General features: G+C 35.1%; 1 protein-coding gene across 3 annotated transcripts in view; it reads left to right on the top strand.

Moving 5' to 3' along the window:
* LOC149534275 (rRNA biogenesis RRP36-like protein) overlaps positions 1-13,005 on the top strand; it is a 148,839-nt gene that overhangs the window by 58,933 nt on the left and 76,901 nt on the right. For all 3 annotated transcript variants that reach the window (XM_089807413.1, XM_089807411.1, XM_089807412.1), the window contains one exon: positions 7,061-7,113. In XM_089807413.1, coding sequence (XP_089663539.1) covers positions 7,061-7,113 — 53 coding nt within the window. The remainder of the gene's footprint in view (positions 1-7,060; positions 7,114-13,005) is intronic.

The raw sequence follows: 13,005 nt of genomic DNA, 5'->3' as shown, positions 1-13,005 counted from the left end.
TTCGCTTGCGACATCTGCAACGGTGTAAGGAAATCCATGCCCACACAATTAGAATTGGGTTATGTGGGGACATTTTAGCAAGGAATGTTCTGGTTGACATGTATGCCAAATGTTATAATGTAAGGGATGTAGTCAAGGTGTTTGAGAACATGGCTTAGAGGGATGTCATCTCCTGAATTGCAATGATTTCGAGATATGCCGAAAATTAGAAGTATAGCGAGGCATTGGAACTCTTTCACCTCGTGGATAGGAAAGGGGTAATGCTCGACACTATGACCATGTTATTAGTAATTCCAACATGTACACATTATAGATTTCGAACAAGGAAAATAAGCACTCGATTTCATGCTTAGAAATGGAATTGAGTTAGAATCATCTGTGGGAAATGAACTAATAGACATGTATGCCAAGTGCAAGAGTGTAGTGGGTGCTTGCTCTGTGTTTCAAAAAATATCTCAAAAAGATGTCATCTAATGGAGTACTATGATTGTAGGTTATTTAGAGGTTGGATACTGCAGTGAAGCCCTTAGCAACTTATTATGATAGAAGTGCATAATTATGAATTTTTATATATATTATATATAAGATATCCTTAACATTAAATTTGAATATTAAGAGATTAGATATTGTATATTTATTAATATTTATTGATTAAATATTTGTAGTTATACAAATGAGTATTTATAACATTTATATTTATAATTGAAACGCTACTTTTAAAAAATAATATAATTCAGTATAATAAAATCATGTGTAATATTATATTTTTTGATCAATTTTAAATTACATAAACTGAACATTATAATTTGAATTTTGTTTACATCAAATACATAATAATATAATAATTAAAAAAATCATTTAATTGATGTTATGAATTGTGATATTGCTATTAGTATTTAACTCTGTTGTTTTTGAGTCAAACTCATTGACTTATGTTTCATGAGTAGTGATTCACATGAATCCATCTCTCATGAGAATAAATGGGACACTCAGCACTGATTGGATCTAGGTGATGCTCACAAAGGTGAAGCATTGAGACTTCTTGGGAGGTCACTCATCCTAGTACTACTCCAGCTGGAGCGTGCTTAGCTATGGAGTTTCCTCCATGGTAGAACCCACGCTACTTGAAACCCCATTTTGCATATTTTGTTGGATACTTAATGTGTCTGTCTATCCTTCGACATTTTGCGTATATGTCTACATAGGACAGTTGCAGCTATGTTTGGCAAAAATTATGTAGCCTTTATGTTTTGATGGATATCAATAGCCTATTTCAAAGCTCCCATTTTGGCATTTTGGCATAGGTTGTGGAATTTTGGCTTTGCACTTGCCAATTGCATTTGCTTTGGTACATAAACTATAATCCTAGTTTTTTGGTATAACGTTGTAACTTTCATGTAAGCCATTAACAAATTTTAATTCAAATCATAGTCATTTCTATTTTTTTTCTGGGTATAATAGTCAGTTTTATATATGTTATAAACAAAATTTTATACAAATCTTAGTCCATTCCATTTGTTTTTTTTTCAGTATATCATTGAAAGTTTCATGTAAGCCATCGACAATTTTTTATACAAATCATAATCCTTCCCACTTTATTTGTCTGATTATAATCATCTATTTATGCAATATAGATTTTTCTACAAAGACACCGTGCCCTAAATACTTTGCATGCTCCCATTGTTATTGTTCTAAGAGTGGAGTACAACAACTTAAAAAGTAAATAAAAAGGGACATAGTTCTGTATATAATAGAACAAATTTGCAATCTTGTTATAATATGAGACAATATTAAATAAATAGATTAAGAAATCATAGGAGACATATAATGTGAACTCTTAACAAAAGCACCATATATCTTCTAATTAAGAAATGAGCTTCTAAAGTCAGCATTGTTCTTATAAAACGACTTTTAATAGACTAGTGTCCCCAAATAAAAAAGATTTGTTGATATAAAAGTCCATTTAAGAATCTAAAATCAAGCTTCCATAAAAAGCTCAATTGTAGGCATGTGTACAACCCTAACAACTTAGTAATCTGTAAAAGACATTCATTTCTAAATTGAAATAATTAGAGGTTAAAGATTTAGATTACACCAGTACTAGATTGCCTCAAAGTTTACAGCAATTATTTCATTGTAGGAGTATCTAAGTGGTTGACAAGTCTTGCACCACACAAAATTATTTTATTTTATTTTATTGTTGTGCATGTCAAACATTTTTCTGTGTGTTCTTGTATGTTCTCTTTTGGGAGCTTGCAACATATGACATGGTATTATGAAGATCAATACTTGACACGTAGGTGTTGAAAGGGAATAATGACTGAAGTAGCTTTTTGGAAACAATGTACGAATTCTCATGGAACTACAAAGAGTAGAATATGCCACTTGGTTGTTGCATAAGATAAAGCCAAATAGGATCCAATCTACATCTAGTACATGAAGAAGCCATTTGCTGTCGGATATGTGCATAATGACAAGTGTTTCTTGTTGGTTATATTTAGGGTTCCACGAGGATGCATTCTCCCTTCCCCATAAAAAAAAAATTCTGAGTTTTTGAGATGGGGTCATTTCGGGGATGGGAACTTCTTGAAAATGTCTCTCTGTCATCCCCCCACCTTTGCCACATTTTTGTGCCGTCTTAGAGATGTTTTCTATGCATTTTGCCAATAGGGGACGTTTCCTTTAGAGGGGACTCCATTGCGGAACCTTTGGAAGTCCCTGAGATGCCTAGAAGCCCATTGACGCTGAAGAAACAACAAGACTTTTCCATAGACGTTTCTTCTCGAAAGACCTAAAAAATTAAATAAAATAAAATAAATTTTTATTATTTTACTATTTAGTTTAATTTTTAAGCATAAGTAAATCAATGTTAAGATAACATACTAAATTAATTTAGAAAGAATATAATTCATAAATCATATTTTTATTTGAGATATAATTTATAACAAATAATTCTAAAAATTATAATATAACACTTTAAATTAAATATTAATAATATTAAAATATTAGTTTATAAATCACATTTTTTATATTTATATATTTTTAATTTTCGATTTTTGATATTACAAAAAAAATATACTATCATTTGATCAATTGCCTCTTGTCAAGGGCATTGTAGTCCTTGACATTCCACGAAAGGGTTTTCATGGCTCCTTAAGAAGGGTATCACGTTTCTCAAAAGATAGCTTCATCTAGACTTTGGTGCTACCAGCCTACTCCAATTTGAAATGTTTGGATTTCCACCCCCTTTTTGCATCCCAATTTTTACCTCTTTGCCTTAGTCTAACTCTGACTTCTTGTCCTTTTCTCCGCTATGTCTTCCTCTTTAGAACTTATGTTAGCATCCGACCATGACAAACACACATTTCCTTGATCATGATTAGGATTAGTTGGGTTCAATTTTGTAACATCATTAATTGCCTCCCCAAGGTTTACCCGTTGCTCTAACATCAACTTTATATCCCCATCTATAATGTCTCTTTCACCCAAAAATGATTATGGGTGATTTTAGAGATTTTTCTTTGGTTTTCTACCAAATTGGACCCCCTCAAAACAAGAATCTCGCTACTGTTCGAACCTCAGGTACTGGATTAGTAGGGGATTACTATTTTGCAAGAGAGTTTCGTTGCTCTTGTTTCATTCTTCTTTAGAGGCAGGTACATAAACCCGTTAAGACCAGACTATATTCCCAAATTCTTTTGGGCTTTCCCATTTTTCTAGCCTCCATCATCTCCCTTTCTTCTATCTTTTTGTTGTGAACTAGGGTTTCCAAGATTGTCGTCGCCTACCTCCTTAGTTAAGCCATCAATATCAGCCTATACTTGTTCTTCTTCTAAACTCTTTTCCATTATAATTTTTTGAGAGATATATCCTTCTTATTCACTTTCTCACACATCCCTTCCAAACAGTCGCATTCTGAGTGCCACAGATTTTTACATGCTTTGCAAGTTTCAATTTCATCTTTTGCTTCAACATTTTGTTTCCAAATCCCAATGTGTGACACTAGACAATGTGATTAGGAATTGGAGAAGTCTCCAACTGATACATAACCTCACATAGATACTATAGTCTTCGTTACTAGATTTGTTCCCTGCTGCCCGGGTTCGAGTCTGGATTCACTGTGGGTTCGGATTTGATGCGGCTCCGAGCAAGGTCCTTATTTCGGATTGTGGGTTCGTTCGGGTCTGTGCTGGAGTGAACTTGGGCAAATCCACATCGAATCCACAAACTCGGAGCAGTAGGGTCCAAAATATGAAATAAAACAACTTTATAGAGTTGCTTTTTAATATTTACTTTGTGTAATCCTAAAAGGAACCTAATAAAAAATAGTTCACTCATCTAATCTCTCATGTTGAGGATGATGATGATATAGCAGCATTTGGGACTAGTGTAACCAGCTTGGGTTCCAATGATGAGGATTTGGATATAGTTGCAGCCAAGTATGAAGCCATTGATCCCTCATTTTTTGATGACCCCTCTAACCATGAAGGGCATTTGATACTATGATCATTGATAAACTACCAAACACTTGTCATTTATCTTTATGTTTAAAACTTTATTATTTGATGAACTAGTCAATGTTTTGTAATTTCATTTCACAATTTAGTAATTTAGTGTATGATTTTCTTTACAATCATGAAGATAGATTGATAAGCGTGTATTTAATGTTTATCGTTGACATTTGGCATTGATCTATGATCATGCAGCATATATTCAGTGAAATGACTTAGTTTCGCAATTATGCATGTTTCTTTTTTTGTATAGACTATATATATATATATATATATATATACACTCATGAACCCACCCACGAACCCAAAGGGTTATTTTTTTTTAGCCCAAACCCACAAACCCGAACTTGAACCCGAATCCTTCCCTGAACCCAATCATTCTGTAGCCATTTTTTTCAACTCCTTCTTCCCCTTTCAAAAATCTAGCGAAGGAGTTCCCAATCCTTCTTAAAATTTCTTCCACCCAATAGTGAAAGGGTAAATTTTATAATCTAATCCAAATCGAAACTTCCTCCACCTAAACCGATAAAGAGTTGAAATTTGCTTCCTAGTGTTTGATATAAAAATCATGTACTCCCATCCTGCGAGGACCGCAATTCAAGACCCACTATTTTGCCTGACTGGTTTCACATATGACTAAAAAGAAAGCATTTGGAAGAGTTTTCAGTTCAACGATAAATGACTGAGTTTCATCACACTATCTTTTCACCTTCAAAATAACAAAACACTTCCCAAACCATTTCATTAAAAACCTCCTCTTTTAGCCACGATATAGACGTATTCCAACAGCCACAAACATTTACAGATATAGAGCCCAATTCTTTAGGAACATCACATACCTTGGTTGCAATTCTAGCATCCTCTTTGGCCAAAAACCCTATGTTATGCTGGTCCTTTGGCTTCCACATCTTTTTGGCAACTTTATCCCAGACTGACGGCTCTTGTTCTTCGCCATTGTTCAGTCCATAATAAGTTAAATAATATTATAATTAATAACATTAAATTAAATAATTTCTGACTTACCCAACTATCATGCCAAGCTGTGACAAAAATAAGCGAAGGTTAAGACAGAGAGTCTTGCATCTTAAGAAGAAAACATTTTATGGAGTATTAGTGACACATCATCAAGAAATAAAGATTATGAATGGTAGTCAGCATTGGTAAGCCACGATAGGCATTCAATGGAAAGAGTGATACAGACGAACTGTGGGAAAATGTGCGACCAGCAGAACTATTATAATCAACAAATTGTTAGCCAAGAAAGGGTGCGATTATGTTACCTTTTGTGTTATGAAGGAATATGACTCTTAGACATCAAAAGAATGCAAACCTTTCATCAAGTTAGATATAAGTTGGCATCCATGATCAAGCAAAAAGGGGGATTCATTCACCTTACGGATAAGATATCAATTCAACCACATAAGCCAATTCAATTCAAGAGGCATCAACAATTTAAAAAAAAAGATACATATGTTTTAAATGATTGATTAGAATCTTTGTCTTTCCTTATTTTTCATTATTCTACAATTGTTTAATCAGTTCTTCAGACTTCAGAGGGTTAGAATAATAGAGCACAGACTATTAAATATCAGATTCATTTTATTCCCTCATCCTATTCAATGTGTTCCCTTGAATACTTGCCTTATTAACACAAGACAGAAGAATATAATTATAGTAGCATCCATAAGGGAAGATCGCCTTGCGTATTACAACAGAGATCAAGTAGTCATTAAGCATAGATTTTTCTACAAGATCAACTTATTAAGGTGACATCAAATTATCTTAAGCAAAGGCATTGATATCAGTAAATTTGACATATTTTTATATTATCAATTCGTGACTGTAGCACAATCAGCATTATTATTCATAAAAGAATAAGTATTCCAGTCAGTTATCTCTTAATTGCTGAATACCGCAAGACGGGACATTACACAAAAGCATGTTGCTATTATAGAATATTGGAAGATGAATAGTTGGAAATTTTTCCATATTTTTCAATTTTGAATATTTATTTTGTGTAATGGATTGGATTGTGCTTTATAAGCGGATTTTTTTAATAATTAGTTGATTATAGGTAACGAGAGTGAAAGATCTTTAACAAATTTCAATTTAATGCTATTTTTGCTAACTTTATTTCATTGTTTAATTTATTTGCCATTGTTAATACATGACAAAAGTTTATTGTGTTACTTGTTATTTAGGTTTAATATTTTATTTTCCAAGGAACAAAAAAATAAATTTAAATAATCTTTTTAGTAATAGCTATTTTTATTCTAAAATAGGTTATTGTTGTTTGTAAGTTTTTTGAGTACTAGGTTCGTTGGATAGTTTCTGTACTCTTGTTCAAATCTTACTTTTTCTTTTTTATAATTTGCTTAATTGAGCTGTTTGTTGGCATAATCTGTCTTCTATTTTTATGATTTATTAGGAAAAGTGAGAAAGAATTCTTTATGATTGACCAATGCTATTGGTATTTATTTATCCTACTAAGGGATTATACCATGTTATAACAATTTGTCTTATGAATTGCTTTACAATATGTTGTATAGGTAGTTCGAGATCCAAGATTCGAGTCTTTGTGCGGTGAATTTGATGAAAACAGGTATGTTATACTTACAACAAAGGTAAAGTAAACAAAATTATCAAGATATTGTATTAATGCATTATAATATAGAACCGTGCCAATTAGCATGATTGTGGTAGGCACTTAAAAGTACAGTAGGATGAAAGGAAGTAATCTTAGATTAATTCTAAATGTTTTTAGATTTTAAAAGTGTTGTAATAATAAGCCAAACAAAAATGTCATGCTACTTTAATAATACATAATGATATAGAACTGTGCATTTTAGCCCGATTGTGGTAGGCAATTAAAATACTGTAATATTTAGATTCTAAATGTTTTAGTTTTTAAATGATCTAACAAAAATGTTGCTATTTAGAAAAACTGTGACTACTCTAAAAGAAATTGATAATAGAAACCTCAAGTAGAAATTTCTGCAGTAATTCTTGGGATTTTGCTACATTGGCAACATTGAGGGTAGATTTTAATGGGTGCTTCATCTATTAGAGTTGATGTTGACAGACTTTTGGAATTAGATTAACTCCTAATGGTTGGCTACTTTTGATATGTGTTTTTATGCTTCATTTTGTGTAAAAAAGCAATAGGGTGTGTCATGTTGAAATTTCAACCAGAAGATACAGAAAAAAAAACCTGTAATAAGAAATGCAATAAACACGAGATCCTTGGAAAAAAACTCCTCAATGAGGGAAACAACCCAGCCCGCTAAAATTTAGATGTTTATTAATTCCTTTAATTCAAAGCTACAATACTTCTGCTTTTATCAAAAGCATACACATATATCAGGGATGAATAAATCAGTAATAATCCCCTACGGCCATACGGTATGCTCTTTCCTTCAGCTTCGGTCGTAACCGCCTTTCCTTCTTTTACTTCTCTGTATTCCTTCGGACATTCATTTTCCTCTTTTCCATCTTCAACCCCTAACATGTTACAGCTCAGAAAAAGTTCGTAGTCCTCCATTTGCCAATGGAGTAGGCCGTTCATTGAGTCCAAGTCATCATCGTTAGACACTCCTTCCAATCTCAATACCCCCTCTTGATTAGGTTCCATTCTTTTCTTCCCCTCGTCTTCCCCTCCGCCTCCGCCTTCAGAATCCAATGACACTGCCTCCTCACCTACCATCTATGTGTGAAGGTCGATTACAAATCTCCGGGCTTTGCCTTCCATGGACAGAGTATTTTGTTTCCAATCATGTTTCACCTTTGCCTGTACCAACCAACCTCGTCCGAGGATGGCATCATACCCTTTTCTTTTTAACGGTATGACCACAAAATCCAACAAGAATGGTTGTGTGGTGATAGCTACAGGTTGTGCCATCAAGGTCCCTAAGGGCTTAATCCCATGTTGATTTGCAATGAGTAATTGAAATGTAGGTGGCCACAACGTAGGTTGTCCCAACTTTTTCCATGTATCCTCCGGTAGTACGTTTACTCCTGACCCTCTGTCGATGATCGTGTCGGTGAGTACTGTTCCCAGGATACCCATCTCTACTACTGCCAAATGTCTTCTTGTAGTGAGTGCTAGTAGCATTGGGTCTACTACAGTCATTCCATTGCCATCCTTTCCTGTTTCTTCTGTTGCTTGCGAGAGTGGTGTCCAGGTGATGGACATGGCAAGTATGTTCTTGCGACAGTAGTTTTGACTCACTCCTATAGATGTCGGTTCCTCCATTTTGTCCTAGTAGGTTTTGCTAGAATACTAGCACCACCATAGGAGACGTGGATTCCACTGTTCGAGGATGCTCCAAAAGATGAGGAGGCCGCACCATAGGTGAAATTTGCTGCCATAGGAGGAATGGAGATAGATATGGAGCAACAAGATGAGTAGGAGGATGAAGAGAGATCCAAGACATACATTAGGGCTAAGGAGAATGTGTTGGAAAGAGGTCGGGTACTTGGCCATAATGCCTTGACTAGAACAAGGGAAGTGCAATTGATCCGAGCATACATATGGCGAACCTGCCCCAAACGGTTCCGCTCTAGCTTTGAGGCAAGAGGATGGCCAATGGTAGAGACACCAGAGATGCTGGCAGACTAGGCTACAAAACCTAAATTGGGACCAATTGCCAACACCATGGAGAGGGTTGCACATGAGATAGTAGCGGCGTATAATGACGCCTACTATGCTCAGTGGCGTGTGGAGGCAGACAAAGTTGTATGTGAGAGGTCCCGAGAGGTGGAGGCGAAGCCTCGGGAGGAGCTAGTCATTCACTTGGCTAGGCAACAGGCAGCTTGGGCAGTAGAGCGAGCAACGCTCGTACAAGACAAGGAACAAGCTAAAAAGGGGCTAGTGGAAGCTAAAACCGCTTGTGCACAGAAGGAAGCCCAGGCCATGGAGGCAACACTTTTACTGAAGGATGCTGTGGAGGTCAACACAAGGATACAAAAGGATTTGCACATCTGCATAGATCAGGTCTATGCGCTACGTTAGTTGCTGAACACTCCAGGGATGCATCCTCCCCCTTAGTCTCTGCTTTTCTTGAAGTAATTAGATAGTTGTCTCCTATTTTGTTAGTTGTGAGTCACCAGGAGACGACTTTTCTTTTGGGGGGGATGATGTTGTCGGGTTATTGGGTAGTTAGACAGTTGACCCATCTAAGGGAGTTACACAGTCGTGACGGTTCGCCTCGCAACCCCTTAGACACTATATGTATGCATCATTTGCATATTTGAGACATGTTGGTATGCAGTACATTTGTGTACAGTGATCAATGAATGAATATATTATCTCTCTTTACATTTCATGTTGAGTAGTTTACTTTCTGTACAGAATTAGTCTTTGTTACCCCATGAGGGTAAACAAAGGTCATGTCATGTGGTAGGGTCATCTACAATTTTGTGCCAACATGGATGTCATGTCATTAGGTTTTGAGACATGTTGGTATGTAGTACATCTGTGTACGGTGATCAATGAATGAATATATTATCTCTCTTTACATTTCATGTTGAGTAGTTTACTTTCTGTACAGAATTAGTCTCTGTTACCCCATGAGGGTAAACAAAGGTCATGTCATGTGGTAGGGTCATCTGCAATTTTGTGCCAACATGGATGTCATGTCATTAGGTATGGATGCAACCAATTAGGTCTTATTAATAATTTAATAATTTAATTAGTTAATTGATTTTATTTGATTGTTTAAATTTGTTTATTTAATTGATTTATTAAGAATTGTTTATCTAATTTTGTTTATTTATTTAATTGATATTGTTTAAATATTAATATTATTCATTTAATATTTAACCAATACATATTTATTTACTTATTATCTGATAATTAAGTAATCATTTCGTTTAATAATTTACTTAGCTAATTTTTTTAGGTAGTAATTTTGTATTTTATCAAAATTAAATAAGGAGATTCAATTTTATCATCTCAGATGTATTTTCATGAGGCTCATTTTGCCTTTTACAAACACTAATCTATCACAAGTCCATCCTCAGAACTCAAAAGTAATGAGTTTTCTTACATCAGTTACCAAACTCACCGCCAGTACAACTTGAACAAAAAAATCATAGAACACCACCCAAAAAGCTCCAATCCCCACTTGAGAGCACACTTGCAGGAGACACATCTTCAAACCATAGCCAGACCCACCGCCAATGCAACCCGAAACATCAAAACCCACAACCTAGCTTGCCCTTGCTCAAAATGCGAGATTGGTTCTTCATTAAACCAGAGATTTTCAACTAAAATTTATTGTTTCTTGATTCTAGAAACATGCATAGTTTAATGAAATACCCAAACAGTATAGTACATTCTTACAATTTCTATTGAAATCATTTCACAAAACTGAGACAGGAATTATCTTTAGTATACAAAGACTCAAGCAAGCATCCACATTCACCTTTCTACTTTAAGGGCACTCGACAGGATGCCGCAAATTTGCTCACCCATAATTGCACATCCTCCATTCTGGCCGCCCATCCTCCTATCTTTGGGTTTGTGGATTTTGAACCCTATTAGGCATGCTAAGTGCCAAATCAACTTCATCAACTAGGTCCCAATTTGCCAATGCTTTCATTTTGTTGATGTCCACATCGTAAACATTCGCCATAACAAGTAATTTAAGCAAATACTACCCAACTCGAGCTTGTCTAAACCTCTCATGGCGCTAGTGCTCAAGAAATCTCCATACAAAAGGTGCTAGCATTGTCCCTTCTACGTTTTCAATGCCTGTGTCCTCCCTAAGCCAGACACCCTGCCCATCCTTGATTGTACCGGAACCAACCTGTACATGACAAATCTTACTCTAGGTTTAGAGTGTCCTAACTACAAACCCCAAGCCATGATCATTGAATAAACATCTGTGTTTGTCCTGTACCGGTTTTTCACTTTTGAAAAATATCTTTCCTAGCAATAATTCAATTACTTCTTGAAGATGTTCATGATGGAAATTAAAGATCCCATCTTTGATTTTTTGCTTGTTTATAAAATGGATTCTCTTGATTTACGCATGTTAAGGTGAAAGAGGACTCCATTATTCTCTGTAAGGGCGAAAATATTGTTTGCTTGTGTGACTGAATTCCATATGAATTGCAATAAAAATGGCTGTCGAGTGGTTGTACTGCAACTAAGTAATAATGATAAATTCTCACCACATTTAATAAGGCACACACTTTAAACATTAAACTTTGACTCTTTCCTCTGTTTCTAAAATGACAATTTAGTGTTAATAAACCTCCTCCTTGTGCATATTCATTGCTTGGAAATTTTCTATTTTAACTTCCCCAATCTTAGAATTCAAAGCCCAATTTGACATTTTGTCCGCTTCCTGATCACCTTCTCTCTTTATGTGTGAAACACTAAAATGTTATAGTGAGGCTATTCCTTGGATAATGTTGGAGATGTAATTCTGAAGATGCCAGGCCTCCATATAAGCTTTACTAATTGCTCTGATAATAACTAAGGCACCCCCCTTAACATGTAATTTAGTTGCACCTAGTTTCTTAGAAGCTGTAATTGACAACAAGGCTGCCTCTGCTTCAACCACATTGTTTGTTCCATTCTGTAATTGTTGACCCCCAAACCAATAAGATCTCCATTAGCATCCCCAATGATAAAGGCAGCCCCTTACGGCTGTGAATTCCCTTTTGAAGTCCCATTAGAGTTACATTTCCACCACCTCTCTGGGATTTTTTCCCCAAACAATTACAATTTCAGGACGAGGAGTGAGATCAACCTCACTTGACCCATTCACGGACAATTTACTTAACAAATTTATATATTAAATTTTTATTACAAATTGAAAAATCAATTTATATTAAGTTTTCCATTATTAGCAGGGTATCACATAAAATGACTCAATGTATACACTGCATAACATATACTAGATTTACTGTTAATCAAATACATTAAAGAGCAAATACATGGTTGGATGTTTCAGGTTCGCTTCAATAGGAGTAATGATAGATTTACACTCGAGCATTCTAAATTTTCTATTGCATATTTTTCTTGGCTTAGGATAATGTCAGTTGATCTTTGCCAAACTTAAAGTCCAAGAAAATATTGCAATAACCCAAGGTCTTTCATTTCAAATTCTAAAGCGAGTTCTCTTTTCCACATAACAATGAGATCATCATTACTAGTAAGGAACAAATCATCAACATAAAGTACAAGAATCAACACCTTATCATCATTTATCTTAAAGTATAGATTAAGACCACCATCATTCTTATAGAAACCCAAGCTAAGAAGATAGTGATCAATTCTCTCGTACCAAGCACACAAAGCTTGCTTAAGACCATATAAGGCCTTCTTTAGCCCGAAGACGCGAGACTCCCTGTCGTGAATTACAAAACCTTATGGCTGCTCAAAGTAAACTATCTCGTCAATCACTTCATTTAAAAAGGCTGTTTTTACATCCATTTGGTGAAGTTTCCAGCCATTCACTACTGCAATAGCAATAATTGTTTT

This window comes from Cupressus sempervirens, chromosome 10, assembly GCF_028749045.1.
Source record: "Cupressus sempervirens isolate cs-2001-9-10 chromosome 10, ASM2874904v1, whole genome shotgun sequence".
Lineage (NCBI taxonomy): Eukaryota > Viridiplantae > Streptophyta > Pinopsida > Cupressales > Cupressaceae > Cupressus > Cupressus sempervirens.
The sequence above is the reverse complement of the archived record's forward strand: the minus strand, read 5'-3'. Positions and strand labels throughout refer to the sequence as shown.